At 39.4% G+C, this 24,169-nt stretch overlaps 1 pseudogene and 1 gene segment (V, D, J or C); both read left to right on the top strand.

Moving 5' to 3' along the window:
- The first annotated feature begins 510 nt into the window (after positions 1–510).
- On the top strand, positions 511–1,098 carry LOC114686753 (annotated as a pseudogene).
- Positions 1,099–13,261: 12,163 nt separating this feature from the next.
- LOC114686751 lies at positions 13,262–13,786 on the top strand. The segment is given in 2 exon segments: positions 13,262–13,371; positions 13,455–13,786. Coding segments are annotated over 2 exon segments (378 nt in total).
- Positions 13,787–24,169: the final 10,383 nt, after the last annotated feature.

Here is a 24,169-nt window from a genome sequence, read left to right as displayed (position 1 = left end):
ATAGTTTAATTCCATTATTTAGTTAATGTCATGTTGCTGCAATAACCATTGTGCACATATTTCTGAAGTATATCTCCTTTTGATCATTTTGGTGAGTTTCTTAGTATATAATATGTTGGAAAGGCAACTATTAATTGCATATATCTATAAGCAGGTTGTAAATTCTCATAAATCAGCGGGTTTTAAATTTTCCATCACCACCACCACCATCATCACAAACACCATCTGTAATTCAGTCTGACAAACTTGTCACAAAGTGGAGCAACTGCCTCAGGTCTCACATCTACTGAGAGCTTAGGTCCTGATGTTATATACTCAGCATCTGCACAGGGCTCAGGAAGGAGCATGTTATACATTTACTCAGAGAAGATTAGGACTTGGCTCTCAGCATCAAGTTGCCTGACCCAAGTGTCCTCTACCTCCTTCTGCAGCCGGACTAGGTCCTTATCTAAGAAATCTTCTGCTCATGAATATGCAAATTACTTGAGTCTATGGTAGTAAATTCAGGGATTTCCACGCTCCAAAACAACTTATGACCACTGTTCTCTCCACAGTCACTGAACACACAGGTCCTCACCATGGGATGGAGCTGGATCATCCTCTTCCTCCTGTCAGTAACTACAGGTAAGGGGCTTTCCAGTTCCAAACCTGAAGAAGGAACACGGACTGAGGTGACAATGACATCCACTCTGCCTTTCTCTCCACAGGTGTCCACTGCCAGGTCCAGCTGCAGCAGTCTGGGGCTGAGCTGGTGAAACCTGGGGTCTCTGTGAAGTTGTCCTGCAAGGCTTCTGGCTTCAACATCGTTGATACCTATATGCACTGGGTGAAGCAGAGCCTGGCCAGGGCCTGGAGTGGATTGGAAGGATTGATCCTGCAAATGGTAATACTGAGTATAACCAGAAGTTCCAGAGCAAGGCCAAACTGACTGCAGACACATCCTCTAATACAGCCTACATGGATCTCCGAAGCCTGACATCTGAGGACTCTGCGGTCTATTACTGTACAAGACACAGTGTTGCAAACCACATCCTGAGTGTGTTAGAAACCCTGGAGGAGCAGGAAGCTGCCCTGGGACTGAAATTACAGAGAGACTAGACTGAAGACTTGCTCAGAAATAATCATTTTAAGTGACCCTTTGTCTGTTATTTCACATCTTACAGGGTCTTTGTCAACTTTCAAAAGGATTGCTGAGAATAAAGTGATGCTGATTCTGGATGTCCTTAGAGTATACCATACCTTAACCAGCTATTTACCAGGGAACAGATCAATTGACATGATTATTTTTTCATAAAGTAAAATAGGATGAACTGTGACAATACATTATAAAATCAATATCTCTTAAATCTGAGGAACAGGAACTATTGCTGGAGTAGCTGGCAATAAACTGTAATATGAATTAGGCAAGTAAAAGACAAATCAACAGCATATGTTCAAACAAGGCTCTTTTCACAATCCAATTTGGTTTCCCTAAAACAAGCAAAGGTAGTTTGTTGGAAAAGGTCTCCATAGATTTTGGGGTAGGTGTCTTAATCTCTCCTACAAAATGTAATTTTATGTCTCTAGTTATTGACACATCTGCTTATGAATAGCTTTTGGCAGTAGTAATCAGATATCGTATTTTTTAGGGTTAAGGATGGAGCTGAGTGTCATATCGAGTCCCCAGGCTGTGGAGTCAGCTGCTTTGACAACCAGCTGGGCTCCTGCTCAGAAAGCACTGGGGAAAGAGCAGTGGATTCCAAGCTGGGAATGTAGAGACCTGGTCCTGTCATCAGCCGCCCTGGGTGCTCATTCCCCTGTTTCCTGAAATTGGATTCTCTTTGTCACCACTATCAACACAGACTGGACTATAAAAATTCATCTTACATTTTGAAGGTGTTTTAGGGGGTGATTTATTATACTGAGGATGATTAGCAAGGATTTACACACACACACACACACACACACACACACACACACACACACGAAAATGGCTATTTCTCTCCACATTTGAAACATATTGGAGGTCATCAAAGTATGTTTAGAATATGAGCCTTATATTCCTTTGAGCCAGCATTTTGGCATGCTTTTATGAAATCAGCAATAGCATTAGAGGTATAAGCAAATACAATGAAGCTTTTTACAGTTGCAGCTTTCATTTTAATAAGCAGATGAAAATGACACGGTGAAAGCAGTTTCCTTATTATCTGCCTTCATTCTACAGCTTGCTGTCGATGGTTGGCAATGTCATAAAGTTCTGCCTACAGTTTTGTCTATAGTGGGAAATGTGCTTGTGGAAGTATTGATATCAGGAACTTTATTCCAAGCTCTTATAATAACGTGGCTCCTTTGGCTGTCAACCACTTTCGGGCTGGCAAACTGTTGGGCCACTCTTTAAAAGTTTCCTTGTATGACAAACTGATGATGAGTAATGTTTCTAGGGGGTTCTTGCCTCTAGTTGTGAGCAGCAGTGGACAAGCATTCACCCATCCATACTGAAGCCACAGTCTAAACTGAGGGGTGGTGATAATTGTTTTCACAAGGGCTTTGCAGGCAAAGGGTATCCTTTCATAAATATTTGCCATAACAGCTATTGTCCCTATAATGAAATCACTTTCAAACCATCTCTCTGTAACATTTTTTGAGATCTTTTATATGGTGAATGGAGGCTTCTTTGTTCAAGATTTGCCATACTACTCTAATGACTAGAAACATAGTTAATAGTTCTCCTGCCTGAGAAGCTTCTTTAAGGCATCTTATAGGTAAAAATTATTAATATATTAACATACAGAAGGGAAGCATGCAAAAGACTTAGTAGGTAGACATTTTTGTGGGACTTCTTTTTCCTTTTGGTGATGGCTAGGCCAACCTTGTTCAAAGGATTAAATAGTTTTGTATAACTGATCCTACAGAGCAGCACAATTGATCAATATTTTCCCACAAGATCATGAATGACTCACATGATGAGAATGTTATGGATGTCTCTTAATAACAGTCAATAGTTGATGAGTTTATCTTACTTAATCATTGATTTGGACTTTCAGCCAAATTCCTTATTGTGAATTTTCTATCTGCTGTGAAAGGACAAGAACTGTAAGAGGCAAAGAATCCCCTCAGTGAGAGCATTTTCAGAGCAAAAAGAGAGAAGGCAGAGGCATGATGCACTACATGGAATGCCCTGCTCTTTCCTTGTGATGGAAGATGAACTAGAACAAAACTGGACCAGAGACAGAAAGAGATATAAAGAAATAAAAGTTTATTACTTGATGGAAGCTTTCAAGGCATAGTACCTCTGCTTCTGAGATCCACCTACTATTTCTATTGATCAGAAAAGTCCAAATTTCCCTTTCCGTAGGGACCTCTCCACCACTGAACCAAGGGAGGGAGGAGCTTTCTGCAGCTGTCCAGGCTCCTGTTGCTTTTGATGATGGAGAGATGTCCAAATTCACATCCTCAACAAGGGATTTTCCAGATTCCCTCTCAAGAGTTTAGGCAATCCTTGGCTCACACTGAGTGCTCTGAAATGCTTTAAAAAATTAAATATTATTCACACAGAGCCCCAAATGGATATATTTAATGTATTGGTGAGTCCTCACACAACATAAAAATGTATTGGTATTAACAAATCAACAATAAACTAAGACTCATCAATTGCGTTTCCACATCACATTAAGGGATGTAATCAAAGCACTCTCCTTGATGTCCTTTAACCAAGAACAAGCCCACATTTGAATTCTTGACCCTTCTTGACTCTTACTGGATGTCTTCTGTTGTCCCAGTTGCAGGCTCTTAATTGCAGTATTTATCTGTCTGTCCCTCTACACCTCTCTTTGTGTGTCTCTGTTTATTTGTCTCTTTCTTGTTCTCTCTGTCTTCTTGAGCCCCCCTTTGCCTCCGCCTCGCTGTACTTCTGTCTCTCCATCTCTCTGTCTCTGTTTCTCAGTCTCTCTATCTCTGACTCTTTTACTCTCTCTCTCTCTCTCTCTCTCTCTCTCTCTCTCTCTCTCGTGCGCACGCGCGCGCGCGTGTGTGTGTGTGTGTGTGTGTGTGTGTGTGTGTGTGTGTGTTGAATCCTTAACAAAGTTCTTTTTTCTGTATTTATTGAACAGCACAGAGAGCATCACATGGAAAAAGAATAAGGAAATTTTTACAGAAAATTTTAACAGTGTTTTACTAGGGATTATTAACTTATTCCAGCTGACCCAAATAATAAGCAGTACTATATACAATATTTTTACTAAACAATATCTGTATATGTTGTCTTCAGCAATTTTTGATGCTTATTTTATAAAATTTATTTAAATCTACATTTTGTGTTTTCAGCCAATTGTTATCATAACACTGTAGTTAGAGTTTTCTCTCCAGGTCCCACCAAGACTGGCAGTCGGACAGCCCACTTATAAAATAATCACTCAAACACTTATATTATTTAAATTGTTTGGCCTAATGGCTCAGGCTTCTTGTTATCTAGTTCTTCTATCTTAAATTAACCCATTCTATTAATTTATACTTTGCCATGTGGCTCGTGGCTAACTGGTATCTTACATCTTCCTCGTCATGGGGCAACTGGCAGTGTCTCTCTGCCTCAGCCTTCCACTTCCCAGAATTCTCTTCTCTGCTTGTCCCACCTCTACTTCCTGCCTGGCTACTGGACAATCAGCATTTTATTTATACAGAGCATACCCACAGCATAACATACATATACAAACAGAAATGCATTATTCTTGAGTCAGGAGCAAGGAAAGCATGTAAAATAAGGTTAGAGATATGCATTATCTTAGGCTGCAGAAGATGACTATATGGGAAATCCTAGGAAAGTAACATTGGGTGTGACTTTAGTAACTTAAAGTCAGGTTAAACAAACAGTATTAGTCTAGAGTATGATCACAATCTGAAGAATTTCAAAGTGCATTGTTCACTCTGGCTGTGTGGTCCTGCAAAAGTTTCAGTCTCTTGGATGTAAGATATTTTTATCATAATGTATTACCACAAAAGTATAAGTCCTGTAAACTGGTTAAATGTACTATTAAAACAATTTTCACAGAACACATTTATTGACACAATTTATGTACATGTTAATTGTCTAAAGTTTTGAAATTATGAATTATGCAGTATTCTCTAGTCTCATATTTAGTGCCTTCCCAGTCTCAGTACTCTGACATACACTCTTAATCTTTACAGAACATGGACCTACACTGATACAGAATCTTCTCTCACACAGTCCTTTGGGTAGCTGGTGATCACACTTTTATAGATCATGGGATTTTGGATAAATGTGTGAATAACAACCAGCATGGAGAGCGTGAGTACTTTGTAATCTCAAGGGTTTGATTCAATAAGAAGACTCTTTTGCTCAGAACAGTAACATTTCATGTTCCTCTAGCAGACATTCCCCCGTGACAAATATCAATATCATGTATTTAATATGTATGCAACCATGTGGGGAATACATTGTAGCAGGCAAGAATCCCATATGCCAATTCTATGTTAAAGACTTTAAAAACATATATTGAGTTTTAAACACTGTTTTAAGTACCAGTGATTTCATAAAACATCTTCCTGTCTTCCTCCCACTGGAAAGCAGGATTGACCAGGAGGGAGGGGAACCTTCCACTTTGCGCCTTTGTATTGAATGGAACTCTCCAGTTTACTGGAAGTCATTTGTCAAGTGTCTAAAAGAACTTGATTCAAGGACTTCTTTAACACCTGTTGGACAAGCCATTTTAAAGTACCCAGCAACCTCATACCACATGTGGGAGAGATCTCCAGAGAGGGTTCTGAATGTCTGAAAGATCAAAAAGTGAATCCCTAAGACTGAGATATGTTGTGGAAAAATTATTATATTTTCCCTTCTACTCAGAAGAAGCAAATGATTCATTTCAATTTGATTCCAAGCCTATGAGAGGTAATTTTTCTATAGCCACCATCCAGAGGTGATATGTAAGTCACAGTATTCCCTAAAAATATATTTGAAATACTTTGTATTGGGGATTCAAGCAAGAAACATAAATTACATTTTCTTGTTTGCTTTTAAGCAATAATATAATCTTACTGTATTCTATAAAATTATCTTTTTTTTAATCTTTTGTTTGGTTATCTGGTTATCAGTAGCATTATCTCATACTAAACAAGGGATTTTATGATTCATATGGCAAATGATATCCCATCACAGACTTGCATTCTATGTGAGATTGAGAAGAAATTTCTATCAGACCACATGGAAGATCCAGAAGAACCTGATCTCTGGCCATCTCTGTCTGTAAGTACAGAGGCCTCAAAACTCAAATATCCTTCTAATCTCCAGAGGAAAAATTGCATCCTCAGTGGAGGGGAGTGCACAAGTCTCTGCTCACACAGGGCTGAGGTACCTGGATAAGGGAAGGATTGGTCTAGAGGATAGTTGTGGCGGTATGATAGACTACATTCCCTCCAAAGAAGTAGCTGTATAAGTAGGTGTGGCTTTGTTGTAATTTGTGTAGACTTCTTGGAGGTAGTGTGTCACTGTTGGGGATTCCTATGCTCAGGATGCTGCACAGTGTCACAGTTCATTCCTATTGCCTGCAGATCAAGATATAGAACTCTCTGTTCCTTTTCTAGCACTATTTCTACTTGATGATGATACTAGACTAAACCTCTGAAACAATAAGCTAGCCCCAATTAAACTTCTTTTTATTAGAGTTTCTGTGGTCGTGGTGTCTCTACACAGCAATAAAAACCCTAACTAAGACAATAATACTACTGGGTCTTCTATTCTTTCTGTTTCAGTTTCCCAAGATCAGGGTTCCTCTCTGTTGACCATTGGTTCTTGATAAGTTTCCAATGTGGTGACTGTCAGGGTTTACAGGTATCTGCACCTGGCCACATAAATCCATCAGAGGGACTGTCTACACCTGAGCTGTTTCTGACTATTCTATCACAAGATGATATCTAATGCCACTGGATTTTCCAAACGTTAGAAAAGGAGATAAACTGCTGGGAAATGAAGTTATTGTGGAGTCACCAAACAAAACCCATCCTTCTTCACCTCATCTCAACTTCCACAAACACGGCTAAGTTGTCACTGAGATTTATGTCTTAAATGGCACAGGTGAAACCTTTGTATTATATTAAGGCACAGTGATGAGATATCACTATGGCACAGCATACAATCAGAAATATATATTTTTTTCTGTTCTAAGATCCAGCAGGCCACTTAGTACCCTTCTAGATTTTTGGCTCTGTTATAACTTTGACAAATCTGAATCCAATCTTTTTTATCTATGTATAGCCATATGCGTTTTTGTTTTTGTTTTGCTTTATTTCTATTGGGAAAACAAATATTCAGGCTCTACAAAGGCATATTGTCACTTTCAGGAGCAGAAATGCCTCTGCCATTGATGGAATAATTAATTATATTATGAAATTTTCCACCACACAGTGAGATTCTGTCATTTAAACACATTTTCACTTAGATCAAATTCAAAAAGTTGTATAAACAAGACCCAGTGAGTAGAAAACCCAGTTTGTTTCCAATTGTTCCTGGCTCTTCTCACACATGTGAGCACCTCAGGCTGAGAGTTGTTTGGGTGCTCATTTTCCTGCTGGTATATTTATTTTCTTCCTGGAATTTATTATCATAGTTCATCTTTATCCTTTCTTATCCTCATGGGCTTTTCCAATACAACAGATGATAATCATGAAAGGACTCCTCACCAGGTCATGTGGACAGAAATTCCTTATCCTCTCATGTCCAATGAGCTCCAGATGTCCTTTGTGCAATGTACAAGATGTCAACTGCATCATAGACTTCACAGTCCAAATTTCCCTAAATTCTGGTCATTTCTCAAATGTGAAAATATTTTCTGCAGGTGGGGATTTAGCTGTTAGTAACACATTGTTCCTATTCATGGTGTTGTGAGTTTATGTCCCAAGGGCAGCTGAAGGATTTTGGAAATTGTGTTATAGAGCAGTTGTGGAGCCTGTCCATCACATGTGCTGTTTCTGGTAACTCATTTTATTGCCAGTGTTCACTGATAAATCTTGATCTAACAGCTTTTAGAGAAAAGATGTGGTTCATGGAGACACTCTTTGAATCACAGCTCATCATCCATCCTTGAAATATCTACTCAGCATCACCAGGTACATTTTAAAGAAGAGAAGCAAGACTTTTGAACCCTTGAACTGTGGTTCACTTTCTTGAACATGGATGTGATGAATGGATTCTCACTGCGATGGAAGAGCTCTGTTCACACAGGTGCCAGAATGAGGCAGGGAAGGTAATTACCCAGACTGATTTAATTCGTGAAATTGATCCTCCCACTGACTAATATAGAAAAAACTACCTGTTCTATCTCAAAAAAAGATAAGGTGTTGATCTGAGAAATACCATTCCTCATGACTAGGTAAATTACAGACCTTGTGCTTGTAAATATGGTGATATCCACACAACAAACAGTATCACATTAGTCCTCATTTGTCCAGAGTCCCTGTGGACACAGGTTCTCACTATGAACTGAAGTCAGATCATCCCCTTTCTTGTGGCAGCAGCATAGACAAGAACATTACTAGGAGCCAGACTGATGGGGAGCCAGTGACTGAAGTGATCATGACATCCTTTCTACATGTGATGTCCACTCCTAGGTTCAGGTGCAGCGGTCTGGAGTTGGACTGGGAAGTCCTGGAGATTCAGTAAAGTTTTCCTGCAAGGACTTTGACTCAGATAGCTTCTCTATATGTCCTATATAATTGGGTGAGGCAGAACCTAGATATGAACTTGAAAGGATTGGAAGATTACTCCCAATCATTGGCTAAAGAAACTAAGGGAAGAAGTTTCAGCACAGAGCCACACTGGATGCAGACACAATATCCAAAACATTCTACACAGACCTCAGGAACCTGACATCTGAGGACTCTGCCATCTATTAGTGTGTAAAGAACAGTGTCACAGTACGTATCTCAGGTGTATCAGACACACTAAAGTAATAGGAGTCTGCTTTGAGGATGCAAAGAAAGGAAAGAAAACCTGAAGAGTTTCTCAGTACTTGTGGTTAAGTACCAAGGAAAGGAACAGCAGACTAAGGACTAATTCTACTACATAAAGAAGTTTCCTGGTCAACCTGCATGAAAGATTCAGAGAATAGGAGTTTTAAATTAGGGAACTTGATCCACATATTCTCATGTTGATATTAACATGAGCATGTGTTTCCCAGGATTATGTAAATATATTAGAACAGAAATGTTTGATCACATTTCATATCAATGTCTAATTCCTAGATGACAAATGTTGCTGTTTAGTTTTATTAACAAAAATTATTCATCATGCCAGTTCATATTTCTGAGCTTTTAGGAATAGGTTTTGATATTAAGCAGTGATCACTGATTTCACATTCTTAGTCTTCCCCAGTCTTAATATCCTGCCCTGTAATTCCTGCATGTTACAGAACAGTGGCACAAGACATTCTCTTCCAATCTTTGGGATACATGGGTGTCACAGTCTTCCTTGGTGCCTTGCTGAAGACTGTTTAGTTGTTAGTATTGCTGATTCATGACATTTTCCCAGATGAATGGGCTGCAGAGGTTGTCTGTAACTTCCGTCAGAGGCAACTTACAGAGTGAACACTCCAGAGATGTCCAGTAACATCAGTAAACTGGATCATCCTGTCTCTTATATATCTTACCAATGAGGAAACAGTGGTGCATCAATCTGTGAGTATCAGAGTGAGATGTGGGCCAGTTTCTAAACACAGTCCTCCCTGTGGAAGGCCTCAGGAATTATGCAATTTGTACTCAGGTCCTTAAGTGGTGTTTAGAAGAGTAAAATACAGGACAGTTACAGAAGGAACTTCTGGGGATTTATGATCAATGAAACCAGAGTCCAGCCAGAGGAGAAGGGAAAAACCAACAGAGTAAAGGGGGAATGGGAAAAAAACCTAGAAATCAATGTGTGATGTATTCAAGGTTAACTTCTGTTCACTTTCATGTTTCTTGCATCAGATTTGCACATATTGTAATCCTAATATTACTTTAACTCAGGAGAATAAGCTCATAGTACCTATTTATATTCTCACAGAGCCCAGAATTTTGTGAATGGATTACATTGTAAGAGGAGAATGTCTCCATACTATTCAGTAGGTATTCACTCCTATCCATTGTAACTTATGATAGCCATTAGGATCCTATGTACTGAAGTATGAAATGCAGCTTTATAAGCATTACTCAGCCCAACAGAGATTCTGAAATGCCAAGACAAAACCATTCAGCACCCTGAATTGTGGGAATAAGTGTTCCTTTATAGTGAGAAGAGTGTATTTCTCTGTGTACTGACAGTTCACATGATATCATATCAATTCTGACCAGTGATAGAAGAGAAGACATGCATCAGACTGGTCCCAGTTCCTTCTATCATGAAATATTAGGTGCATCAGACTCATGACCTGATATTAGAGCAAATATACATGAATAGCCTGAATTTATGTTGTATGTATTTTTATTTTAATATTATAGGAACACTTTAGACATTTAAACACAGATGCACACATATCCTTATATTGCTATTGAATTGTCCCATTCCTAGGAGCATATTCCAAATTCATTACTCTTCCATGAAAATGTTCAAATTCTGAAAAGCTTAACTAACACACGCCCTGTCTGAGACTATGAGGACTCTGGACTTGGAAAGGTAGACATGGAGAGATAAAACTGTGTAGGCACACATATCCTCCACCCAGGAAGATCCTTGTCAAGGAGATGTCCTCTCTTCCCTCATTCCCTTAAATGCATGCAAATGCATTGTGGGAAATAGATTGAGTCACAGCATATATTTGCTTCATTTTTACTTTCTTCTTAATGCCAGTATACTTTCTGGAACTATTTTAAACTTTCTGTGAGTGCCACAGTGGGTTATCCTCTTTCTGTTGACACCTTTATCTGCATGTCTCAGGAATGCATTCATGGATATATTTAGGGCTGCACCTGAGCTTCAGACTCATTATGGTTCTCTGACATCAGGTGCACTGCCCCAGGTACAGTCTGATGAAGGTAGTCAAAATTTTATTCTCTCCTGTTGTCACCAAACTACAAGTGGGAATTGCTAGAGCTAGATCCAGCTGTCACCAGGGAGGAGCCTGCCATTGAGAGGGGCATTGATGACAGTATAGAAACATCTTAACATCAATCTCTGAAACATCCAGTCAGCAACTCCAGATAAACAAGAGCCATTTCTCCTTGCAGATGCACTCTGTGAGCACTGAAGTTTCAGGGATCTGTTACTGCTCCAGGGAGACAGTGCAGCTTCAGTGTAAGCCATGACAGGCCAACCTGCAGGGGAGCTCCTGACCAGCAGGGGGCACAATGGAGCCAAGAATCCCCAGTAGAAAGATGAGGTTGGTGTTGAGCAGACTCTGTGTCCTCTGTGGTTTCCTTTCTCAAAGTCTGTTAGCTGACCTGCACCTGCTGTGTTTGATATGCAACATTTCCATGCTCAAACACAGTAAAAATATTTTGTTAAGCTATTCACTGATTTACATTTCTGTTTGTTTTATTAAGTTTTCAATTACATATTACAGTTTTTTGAAAAATTTCAGTGTATTCTGATCACTGATTTCCCTCCCCTCTACTCCTTCCAGATATTTCTTCTGTCCTCTCCTTCCTAACTTCATACCTGTTCTTTCTCTCTGTAAAAAAAATAGACAAAGAAAAACATAAAATAAAAAAAAGGACAAAAAAAACTAACACACTAAATACTCTCACACACAAGCATATACAAAATTCTAAAAACACATCTCTGTAACCACAATATATAGGCAAAAGACAAGTGAAACAAAAAATGCAAAATGCGATAACAGAGTAAACATCTATAAAAATACCATTGAGTTCATTTTGTTTTGTGAGAATCTGTGTAGTAACTGAGCAGGTAAAGGTGCCTAACGGTATGCTTAGCAATATTAGTTTCATTGCTTGGATCCATGTAATAGGATACAAGAATTGAATTCCATAAGTTCTCTTCTGAGGATCACACATGCACCTTGGTACACATGGGCCCTATTCTCACCACTAAAGACAGTATGAAAAATTTTAAAACTATTACATGGATGGAGAGAAACTCCTGATGACCCATGCCAAGCTGTAGATCTATTGGCATTTGATGATTGATGAGGAAATATATTCAATTTCCATTGAAGGTTTCTGGAAGTTTCCTATGTACTAGTGAATGACATCTCCTATGTGTATGTATATAGTACTGATTGGACTCATTGTGTTATGAGTTAATGAAACAAAAGAGGTCAGGAAGTTGGGGGAGAGCCTTATTGGAAGGTCCCAAGAGAAACCAGTGGGGCATAGTGGATGTAGATATGATCATAATATATTTTATACTTAAATTAAAAATTTAAGGAATATAAATTATGAAATTTAAAAAGATCAACCTTTTGTATGTTTAGGATTATACATGTGTATTTTGTACAGTGTGTATATTTCCTCCATAATCTCTACCCTTCATTTTTCCCCCTCATACTTTACCTTTGTTCTATTAGACAGTTTCACTGTACACCATCCTGTATTTGTATTAATAGATTTATGTAAGCATGCAATCTCTAAACACTACTAATGAGAGTCTCATTTAATGTCTTTATTTCTGAGATGATCTTAGCTACTACGTGTATCGCTTGTTGCATCTATTTTTTAATAACTGATGTAAGTTCCATATTCCTTGTAGACGAAAAACTTCTGTTGTGTTGTTTATACAAACATGTCTTCTTGATGAAATCCTCTGTTGACAGTACATAGTTTATTTCCATATTTTAGTTATAGTGATGTTGCTACAATGATCATTGTTGTGCAAATATTACTGAAGTATATTTACCTTGGCCATTTGAATGAGTTTCTTAGTACATAATCTGTTAGAAAGGCAAATAATATTTGCATATATCTGAAAGGAGGATGTAAATTTCAAACTTAGCATGTTTTAAATCTCCCATTACTATCATCAACATCATCAAAACCACAATCTGTAAATCAATCTGATAACCTGGTCACAAATAAGAGCATTTGCCTCAGGCTTGAAATCTATTGAGAGCTTAGGTCCTGTTGTTTCATCCTCTACATCCTCAGCATCTGCACAAGACTCATGGAAGGAGAATGTTATACACTTCCTCAGAGAGGATTAGGACTTGGCTCTCAGCATTCTGCTGCCTGACCCACGTGTCCTCTACCTCCTTCTCTGGCTGGACTAGGTCCTTTTCTAAGGAGTATCCTGCTCATGAATATGCAAATTACTTGAGTCTATGGTGGTAAATACTGGAATGCCTACTACCCATAACAGCATATGATTAGTGTCCTCTCCACAGTCACTGAGCACACAGGTCCTCACCATGGGATGGAGATGGATCATCCTCTTCCTTCTGTCAGTAACTACAGGTAAGTTGCTTTCCAGTTCCAAACCTAAAGAAGGAAGAAGGACTGAGGTGACAATGACATCCACTCTGTCTTTCTCTCCACAGGTGTCCACTCCCAGGTCCAGCTGCAGCAGTCTGGGGCTGAGCTGGTGAAACCTGGGGTCTCTGTGAAGTTGTCCTGCAAGGCTTCTGGCTTCAACATTGCTAATACCTATATGCACTGGGTGAAGCAGAGGCCTGGCCAGGGCCTGGAGTGGATTGGAAGAATTGATCCTGCAAATGGTAATACTAAGTACAATCAGAAGTTCCAGAGCAAGGCCAAACTGACTGCAGACACATCCTCCAATACAGCCTACATGGATCTCAGCAGCCTGACCTCTGAGGACTCTGCTGTCTATTACTGTGCAAAAGGCACAGTGTTGCAACCCACATCCTGAGTGTGTCAGAAACCCTGGAGGAACAGGAAGCTGCCCTGGGCCTGAGATGACAGAGAAGATTAGCCTGGAGACTTGCTCAGAAATAATCATTCTGAGTGTCCCTTTGTCTGTCATTTCACATCTGACAGGGTCATTTTCATCTTTTCACAAGGGAAAATGCTGGGAACAAAGTAATGCTGATTCAGGATGCCCTTAGAGTATGCCATATTTTGACCAGCTCTTTACCAGTTACCACCTCCATTGACATGATTACTTTTTAGGAAAGCAAAATATGACAAACTGTGGCAATACATTACAATATAAATAAATCAAATCAAAGTTACTGGAACTGTTTCTGGAGTAGCTGAGAATAAGCTATAGTATGAATTAGGCCAGTGATAGACAAATTAACAGTATGTGCACAGACAAAGCCCCTTTCACAGTCCAGTTTGGTTTCCCTAAAACAAGCAAAGGCAGTTTCTTGGGAGGGTCCCCATAGATTTTGGGGTAGGTGCTTTAACCTCTCCTATGAAATCTAATTTTATGTCTTTAGTTATTGATATATCTGATCTGATCAAGAATTGCTTTTGGCAGTTGTAATCAAATCTCTTATTACTTTAGGATTAGGGATGGAGCTGAGTGTTATATTGTGGAGTCCCCAGGGTGTGGAGTCTGCTACTTTGACAACAAGCTGGGCTCCTGCTCAGACAGCACTGGGGAAAGAGCAGTGGGATTCAAAGCTGGGGAAATAGAGACCTGGTCCTCTCATCAGCAGCCCTGGGTGCTCATTCCTGTTTCCTGAAATTGAATTCTCTTTTTCACTACCATCCACACAGACTGGACCATTGAAAATGCATGTTATGCCGGGCGGTGGTGGTGCACGCCTTTAATTCCAGCACTCGGAGGCAGAGGCAGGCATATCTCTTTGAGTTGAAGGCCAACCTGGTCTACAGAGTGAGTTCCAGGAAAGGCACAAAGCTACAAAGTGAAATCCTGTCTCGAAAAAAAAAAAAAGAAAAAAAAAGAAAGAAAGAAAAAATGCATCTTACATTTGCAGGTGTTTAGAGGGAGGTTTACTACTCTGGGGATGATTGTCAAGTTTTAGTTTATATTAATTTTGTAAATGACCTTTTCCTTCCCCATTTGATACACATATGAGGCCATAGTAACACAGCCAGAATCTGTGCCCTGTGCTCCTCTGGACAATCATATGGCCTGCTTTTATAAAATCAGTGATTGTGTGTGAGGTATTAGCAACTACACAATTAAGCTTTTTACTATTAATTTTAATAAGCAGATATACGGGACAAGGTTGATGCAGCTTCTTTATTATCTGCCTTTTGCTCTATAACTTGTTACAGATGAAGGAATAAGTCATAAATGTCTCTGTATATTTTGTCTATAGTGGGAAACATTCCTGTGGGAGTATTAATATCAGGAACTTTATTCCAAGCCCTTATAGCAACTTGGCTGCTTTGGCTGTTAACCACTTGAGGGCTGGCAAGCTGTTGGGCCACTGTTTGGAAGTTTCCTTGTCTGATAAACTGATGAAAATAAAGGTTATAATTGTCCTGTCTTTGGTGTGAGCAGAAGTGCAGAGGTGTCTATCCATTACTGAAGCCTCAGTCTAAAGTGAGGCATGGTGTGAATTGTTTTCATAAGTGCTTGCCAGGCAAAGAGTATCATTTCATACATATTTGCCAAAACATCTATTTTTCCTATAGTGAAATGACTCTCAACCAATCTCTCTGTAACAGTTTTGAAACATTTTATATTGTGAATGGAGGATTTCATTCAAGATTCACCATATTTCTCTAGTAACTAGAAACACAGTTAATAGTTTTCTGATTGAGAAGCTTCTTTAAGGCATTTTGTACTTAAGGCTCTTTAATATATTAACATAAAGAAGGAAGTATGCAGAGAGTATGCAAGAGATTTAGTAGATAAACATTTTTGGGACTTCTTTTTTCCTTTTTGTGATACTGGATGGCTAGACTACTTTTGTTCTAAAGGATTAAATGTTTTAGTATAACTAATCCTATACAATAGCATAATGCATCATCATTTTCCCCGAGGTCATGAATGAGTCACATGATCAGGATAACATGAACGCCTCTTAGTAACAGTCTACAGCTGATGAGTTTCTCATAATTCTGCTTTGTCCCAAATTCATTAATGAAAGTTTTCTATCTGCTGTTCATGTACAGGAACTGCCAGAGACAGAGAATCCCCTGTCTGAGAGCATTTTCAGAGCCAAAGAGAGAAGGCAGAGGCATGGTGTACTACATGGAATGCCCTGCTCTTTCCTTGCAGTTGAAGATGAACTATAAAAAAACTGACCAGGTACAGAAAGAGAAACAGGGAAATAAAAGTTTATCACTTGATGGAAGCTTTCAGGACATAATACCCCTGCTCCTGAGATCTACCTACTGTTTCTGTTGACCCAAGAATTTCAAATTTCCCTTTCCTTTGAGACCTCTTCACCACCCAACCAAGCAAGGGGAGTTTTTCAGAGATGTCAGGCTCCTGTTGCTTTTGATGACAGAGATATCCAAATTTACATCCTCAACAAGGGATCTTCCAGGTTCCCTCTCATGAGATTAGGCAATCTTTCACCCACACTCAATGTTCTGAAATTCTTTACAAATGAATTAGATGTTACTGACACAGAATACAAAAATAGGTATATTTGATGTACTGGTGATTCCTTACACAACATGGAAATGTATTGGTTTTAACACATCAATAGTAAACTCAGATTTATTAATTATGTTTGCAAATCACATTAAGGAAAGAAAAGCACTTCCCTCTGATGTCATTTAACTAAGAGCGAGCCCAGGTACGGAATCGCTACTCGACTCTTCCTACGTTGTCCCTCTTGTAGGAGTCTAGTTTCTGTATCTGTCTCTGTCTCTTCCTCTGCACCTCCTCCTCCCCTGCCCCTCCTCTCCTCCTCTCCCTCTCCCCCTCTCTCTCTCTCATTGAGCCCCCTTCTCTTCCTTGGTCTTCCTATTCTTCTGTCTTCCATCTCTTTGTATCTCTGTTTTCCTCTCTTCTTCTCTGTCTCTTTCACTATCTGTCTGTTTTCCAGTGTGTGTGTGTGTGTGTGTGTGTGTGTGTGTGTGTGTGTGAGAGAGAGAGAGAGAGAGAGAGAGAGAGAAATGGTGTGTGAATCCTTAACAAAGATCTCTGCTCTGTATTGAACAGCACAGAATGAATCACATGGGAAAAATAAGTGATATTTGATAGAAATTTTTTAACTGAGATTAACTAGTGATTAGTAATTTATTCCAGCAGGCCCAAATACTAAGCAGTACTGTAAACATAATTTTATTAAACAATATCTGTATATGTTGTCTTCAGCAACTCTTCAGAGTTATTTTGTAAAATTTATTTAAACCTACATTTTGTGTTTTTAGCCAATAATCATCATAACACACACATACAAATGCAAATGCACTGTTCTTGAGTCAGGAACATGGAAAGAATGTAAAATAAGTATAGATCTATGCAGTATCTTAGGTTGCAAAAGCTGATTATATGAGAAATCCAAGGCAAGTAAAGTTAGGTGTTACAGTAAAAGCAGGCAGACCAAACAGGCTGAGTAGTCATTATGATCACAATTTGAGATGACCTCAAAGTGTATAGTTGACTCTGGGTGTGTGATTCAACAAAACTTTCAGTCTCTTAGAATGTCAGAGTTATTTTTATCATAATATAATGTCAAAAAGTTTAATTTCTATAAACTGGCCAAAAATACTTTTGAATTATTTTTCACAGAACTCATTTGTGGACACAGTGTTTGTACATGTTAATTGTGATTAGGTTCAGATGTTTTGCATTATTCTCTAGTTTCATATTTACTGCCTCCCTATTCTCAGTGCTTTGACCTACACTCTAAAGTCTTCACAGAATGTGGATCTACACTGATAAGGCATCATCTCTCACAATCCATTCGGTAGATGGTGGTCACACTTCTATAGAGCATGGGCTTTCAGATAAATGTGCGAATAACAACCAGCATGGAGACCTCTGGTACTTTATTCTCAAGTGTTTGATTCAATAAGAGTACTCTTTAGCTCAGAACAATAACATTTCATGCTCTTCAAGCAGACATTCCCTCCCTGACATGTATACATCCATTTGGGCAACAGAACTGGCAGGTGAGAGAGATTTGTCCTGACCAAAGGCCAGGCAGGACACAGGAAAACTTTCAGTTACAATTTGTGGCAGGCATGATTCCTCTAGGCCAATTCTATGTTAAAGATTATGCAAACCTATGTTGAGTTTTAAACACTGTTTCAAATACCAGTAATTTCATAAAACATCTTCCTGTTTTCCTCCAACTGGAAAGCAGGGATTGATCAGGAGGCAGGGGATCTTCCACATCAGGCCTCTATTGAATGGGACTCTCCAATGTACTGGGAAAGCATCTGTCAATTAATTCAAGAACTTATCGATACCTGTTGGGCAAGTAATTTAAAGTATCCAGGCACCTAATATTGCATGTGGGAGAGATCTCCAGAGAGGGTCTTGAATGTCTGAATGATCAAAAGGTGAAACCTTGAGCCTTAAATATGCTGTGGAAAACTTTCTTTCAAATCTATTTCTACTTTACCTTCTGCCCAGAAGAAGTAAAAGTTTCATTTCACTCTGATACCAAGCCAATGAGAGCTAATTTCGCATGGTCACCACCCAGGGGTGTTAGGTAAATGACAGTATTTCCTGAAAATATATTTGAAGTACTTTGTACTGGGGATTCAAGGAAGAAATATAAATTTCATTTTCTTGTTTGTCTTAAGCAATAACATAATATTTCGTGTGGTAATAAAATACATTATTTTCAATCTTCCATTTTTAAAATTGATAATCAGTAGCATTATTTCATACTAAATAATGTATTTTATGTATCATAGGGAAAATAATGTCCATTCACAGATTTACACTTTGGGTGAGTTTACAAAGACATTTCTAGCAGACCTCATGGAAGATTCTGACAACCTGAGCTCTGTATCTGGAGTTTTCTCTCAGGGTCTCACCAAGACCCAGGAGTCCCTTAGCCCACTTACAAAATAAACATACAAATGCTTATATTATTTAAACTTCTTGACCATTAGCTCAGGCCTACCATTTTCTAGCTCTTACTCTTATATTTAGCCCATTTAATCTATACTTTGCCACATGGCTCATGGCTTACTGGTACCTTACATCTTCCTTGTCCTGGCAGTGACTCCAGCAGTCTCCCCCTCTGCCTTCCTGTTCCCTTAATTCTCCTCTCTGTTAGTCCTGCCTATACTCCCTGTCTGGCTACTGGCCAATCAGTGTTTATTTATACAGAGCAATATCCATAGCACCTCTCCTTTTCTTCTTTTTCAAAAAAGGTTTTAACTTTACCATAGTAAAATTACATATAACAAAATAATTATCAAGCAAGAATTACAGTTACAATATTAAAGAAGATATCCTATCTATCTTATATTTGTGAGTTTAAGGTTTTATATCAAACTTATCTTTTATCATAACTGAGGAAATTATAATGCTAGTCTTCAACTACATCAAAGACCTCAGAAGGATATATTACCTGAAAAACCGGAAGATGCAAGCAACTTTTGGGAGTCTTGAAAGGTAGACAGAGACAGCTGATAGCCTGGACAGTCATCTCATGTTCCTTTGTAAAGTTGGAGTATCTGTCTTCAGCCCACAGGCCTGGAGTTTCTTGGTCATTTTTCTCGGTGTCCTGTAGAATGTCTGGCAGTTTTCTCTGCGAAGCAGGAGCCTGAAGGACCATCTTGTCAAGTGAAGTTTAGTGGTCACCTTTTCATGGGTCTTGTATGTCCAGTCGATCAAGCAGTCCAAGCAAGAATAGTTTCTTGCTAAGTGGATATTTTTGTCAAGGTGAAGATAAAATCCATATGGAGTGTCTTCGATGTCCATCCTCCTTTCTGAAATAAATTGGTGTTGCCAGGAGCAGACATATCTTACTGTCCAGAAAGTCTAAATTTTTAAAAATATTTTAAATGTCATATTCTGTAGGTCTTTGAAGTATATAGGCCCTAGAATGCAGTGTCTAGATTTCTGTCTGTATTTGGGTATTCACAGGCATGGGTCCTTTATTACAGGAGGGCTACATGAAACACAGCCCACAGCAGATAAATAATAAGTACAAGCACAGTAGTTCAAAATTGTAAAAACATCATCCACATAGAAATGATGCTCTATAGAATTAATGAAGTTTTATTTTTCAACACTGGGTATTACATACCAATTGTTTTGCAAGAATCAGCACTAAGCTTCATTCTTGAAACAAATTTCTTCAGTTTAATGTCTGGATTCAACATTCATAAGCTTTGCTACTCTGTCTAAAATTGTCAACACTGTATTATGATGTTCTCTATGGAGCACATGGCATTGGGTATGAGCTGAGCTTTCCTTATTGATTTGTAAAAAAATATTAAAACAGTTGATGTTTTGTATGTGTACATGTGTTTTTAGCTGACCATTGGGATTGAATAACCTTTTGGGAAGCTTGATCATTGAGTCAGTGATTGCATGATGCTCTTTATTTAGGGAGGATAGCTGAGAGATTCCCCCTATGCTATGGACATCTAGTTTAGGAAGCAATATTGTTGATATTTCATTGGTGAAGCATTCCTGTTCTGTCTAAAAGATACCATCTCCCAGTCACATCCTGGTTCTTTAGATCTTACAATCTTTCTGCCCCCTCTTCCAGGATTTTTCCCTGAGCCTTAGATGTAGTGTTAACATTGAAGATGTATCAAGTGTAGCTGGGGATCCTAGAATCACTTGTTCTCTGCATGTTAACCTGACATGGATCTCTGTAATCGTCCTCATCTGTAATTAAAAACAAAAGCTTCCTTGATGAGGGAGTGGAAGCTTTTATATGAAGGTGTAAGGATAAGACTTTAGAACACAGTTAAAAATATATTTGTGTCTTGCAGGCTGGTCACTATTGTAAGTCATAGGGGTTGTAGTTGGGTAGCTGTTTATATTTCTCCTTTGGTAGCATGCACAGTACCTTTTGTCAGAGCAACCAACCAATATCTGATTGTAATTCTGACTGACTGACTAAAATTGAACCCACTCCCATTTTTTAATTCCAGGCAGATGGGCAGCACTTGGATGCAAGAATATATTGGGTAAGAAATGGCAATGTCTACTCAGCAGTAGAGAGAAGCAAGGCCACTTAAGATGTGGGAAAGAACAAAGACAACATGATGTGAAGGGTAGGGATGTCACAGGAAGAGAGCAGGCTGTAGGGAAGAAGGGGCTGGACTCCCTAGTGGTACAGGGAGGGGAAGTCTCTAAAAGGCCATGTTGTACTTCTCTGTAAGAGCAGACCCAGCTCCTGGGGAGAGAAAGACAACGCCTTGAGGATCTGAAGATCAGAGGAATGTGGCAGGGAAAGAAATGAGAATAACTAGTGCTTTATGGTAGTCACAGAAGAGCTGAGAGTGCCTTTGGGATGGATGGGAGGAGGCCTACATGCCTGTGGAGTAGGTCAGGCCTGGAGGATCTAAGTGGTAAGCACAGGTCTTCAATGTGTTTTTATTATTGACTGAAGACTAAACTCAGAAACTGTGTGTATAATAGTTCTTTCATTTTTCAAAGTTCAAGTTTTATTCTTTTCCTCTGCTGTACTGTACCACCAAGCTGCTACTGCTTCATCCACATTTTGTAATGAACTTTTATGTATGAATTCATTATGGAAGTAACCTTATACAATATTCTTAAATTATCATATTTTAGATTTTCTTTTCTCAACTTCCTATGAATTCATTTGATAACATCTATTAATACATCAAAGGAGAGTTTACATATACAATGTACAGTATAGTAAGGCTCCAAAGTTACATTTTTACTGTGAATAACTATGAATTCATACTACAAAGTATCTTGCTTCTTTTTTTCTTTCTCCTCTTGTTTTGTCTTGTCCTGTCCTGTTCTCTCCTCTCCTCTCCTTTGCTGTGGTATGGTCTGTATGTCAAATTGCTCTGATTGGTCAATAAATAAAACACTGATTGGCCAGTGGCCAGGCAGGAAGTAGGTGGGACAAGGAGAGAGGAGAATTCTGGGTAGCAGAAGGCTGAGGCAGAGACACTGCCAGCTGCCGCCATGACCAGCAACATGTGGAGATGCCGGTAAGCCACGAGCCACATGACAAGGTATAGATTTATGGAAATGGATTAATTTAAGCTATAAGAACAGTTAGCAAGAAGCCTGCTGCGGCCATACAGTTTGTAAGCAATATAAGTCTCTGTGTTTACATGGTTGGGTCTGAGCAGCTGTGGGACTGGCGGGTGACAAAGATTTGTCCTGACTGTGGGCAAGGCAGGAAAACTCTAGCTACAAATGGCACCCAATGTGTTGGCATGAGTTTCTACCTAAATCCTGAGAAAATATTCTAAAATGGAGCTAAAAACAGCTTCCTAATTGTCTCTCTCTCAAATGAGCGGCAGCCTGCTGGTTTGAGCTACTGGTGGGTTCCTAGCATGCGAGTTCAATCTGCAGTATGGCAGGAATGAGGCCTCTGCAAGTGGCACATTAAGCTGCATGGTGGATTTAGCCTTTGCTAGTACAAAACAAAAAAGGAGGTTTCTGGGCTACATGCTGCTTGGATAAAAGCATAGACCCACAATGGCTCCCAGAGCTGACAGAAAATGTACCACTGCCATGTTGGGAAGCTGAAGTGGGCGGAGCCAGCAGCCACAGTTCCGTTTCAGGCTCAAAAGGCTGCAGTTTAAAGCAATAGGCTCAAGGTAATATAAAAAAATAAGCCACATAAAGATGGCTACCACACAGAGAATCTGGATTACGTTCTCTTTTATATTTGTAACTGAAGAAAAACATTTGATTGCAAAAGCTGTTGAGTTCTGCCAAAATGTGTATTTTAAAGGTACCTTGACTTCAAAATGTGGATATAAGGATATGTTACTTTGGAAAAGAGGCTCTGCTTTTGTTTCTACAGAAAGCCAGAGGCTATGGATTTGTTCCAGATTAAGATACATCAGGTTTGACCAGCCAAGACCACCTGAAAGGTCTCTGATGACACCATGGATTAGATGATCCAACATCCAGAATTGTTTCAAGGCAACTGGCTCAGACGATACAGCCTCACAGACTACTCCATGATCCTAAAATTTTCTTTGTGTCCCCATAAGATACAGCGCCCCCCTCCAGCAGGAAGTAGTAAGAGAAGCTACACCCAAATTCCCAAATATACCAAGCTGGCTTTGGAGATGTGTAAAAGTTAAAACCTTCCTTTTTTAAAAAAAAAGAAAAGGGGAAGTGTGGTGGTATTCTAATTGTACTGAAATGTGATTTTGATTGTATGTTAATAAATAAAGTCGCCCGGGGGTCAGAGCTATTAGAGCCATAGACAGAGTGTGGCGGTGGTGGCACACGCCTTTAATCCCATAGATCTCTGTGTGTTCAGGGATACAGCCAGCATTGGAGACATATGCGTTTAAGACCTAGGGGGCTGTACATTCAGACAGTGATGAGGCAGTCACGTGTTTGTGTTTACAACCAATGAGAAGGTAGAACAATAATACTATAAAAAAGACGTACAGACAGGAAGTAGCTCTCTTTCAGGAAGTTGGGACACCGCAGGCGGAAGGGTGCGATTTTAGCTCTGAGCTCTGACCTCTCGGCTTTCTCTTTTACATTGTTTCTGTGTTTCTTATTTAATAAGACGGTTAGATACATCTACATCTGATGCACAACATGACAAGAATCCATTAAAAACCGCTTGGCTTGGCAGCAGGTCTGCTTTCCCGCAAGGGCAGCAGACCCGGCGGCCGGCGTCCTAGTCCGAGCGCCGGATTTCTAGTCCGAGCAGCGGCCCCCAAGTCCTTGGCCTCAGGCCGGACTAACTGAGCTGCTTGCTTAAAGCCTGCTAGCTTAAAGCCGGTGCTACAAACAACTGAGACCTGCCCTGCCAAACAGGGCCCTGCCTGTAAAGCCAATGCACGTGGTCAGAGCTTAAGGAAGTCAGACCCAAGCCTTGACTTGGCACAAGAGGGAACACGTGATTTAAGCTTTAGCCGGCTACGCTTTCTTGTGTGTTCTCGCGTTCTCTCTCTCTCTCTCTCTCTCTCTCTCTCTCTCTCTCTCTCTCTCTCCCTGGATTTACACCTGGGACACTAGGTGGCTGCTTTGAAAATCCCCTCAGATTTCTACTGTTCTATGCAGATTTGTTAAGTCATAACATATCAGATATTTTAAAGGAAACTATCTAAAAGAGAATTTTTCCCACATTAAAAAACAAATGGGTTTTATGTGTACATTGGAAGAAAATTGGTTTTTGTGCGAAATTTTAGGCAGTCTGACAATGCAACAACTATATAATATTAGTATTGGTGGAATTATGCACCTTATCACTAT

Source organism: Peromyscus leucopus, chromosome 14 (genome assembly GCF_004664715.2).
Source record: "Peromyscus leucopus breed LL Stock chromosome 14, UCI_PerLeu_2.1, whole genome shotgun sequence".
NCBI lineage: Eukaryota > Metazoa > Chordata > Mammalia > Rodentia > Cricetidae > Peromyscus > Peromyscus leucopus.
Note: the sequence above shows the minus strand (reverse complement) of the source record. Positions and strands in the feature narration are given on the sequence as shown.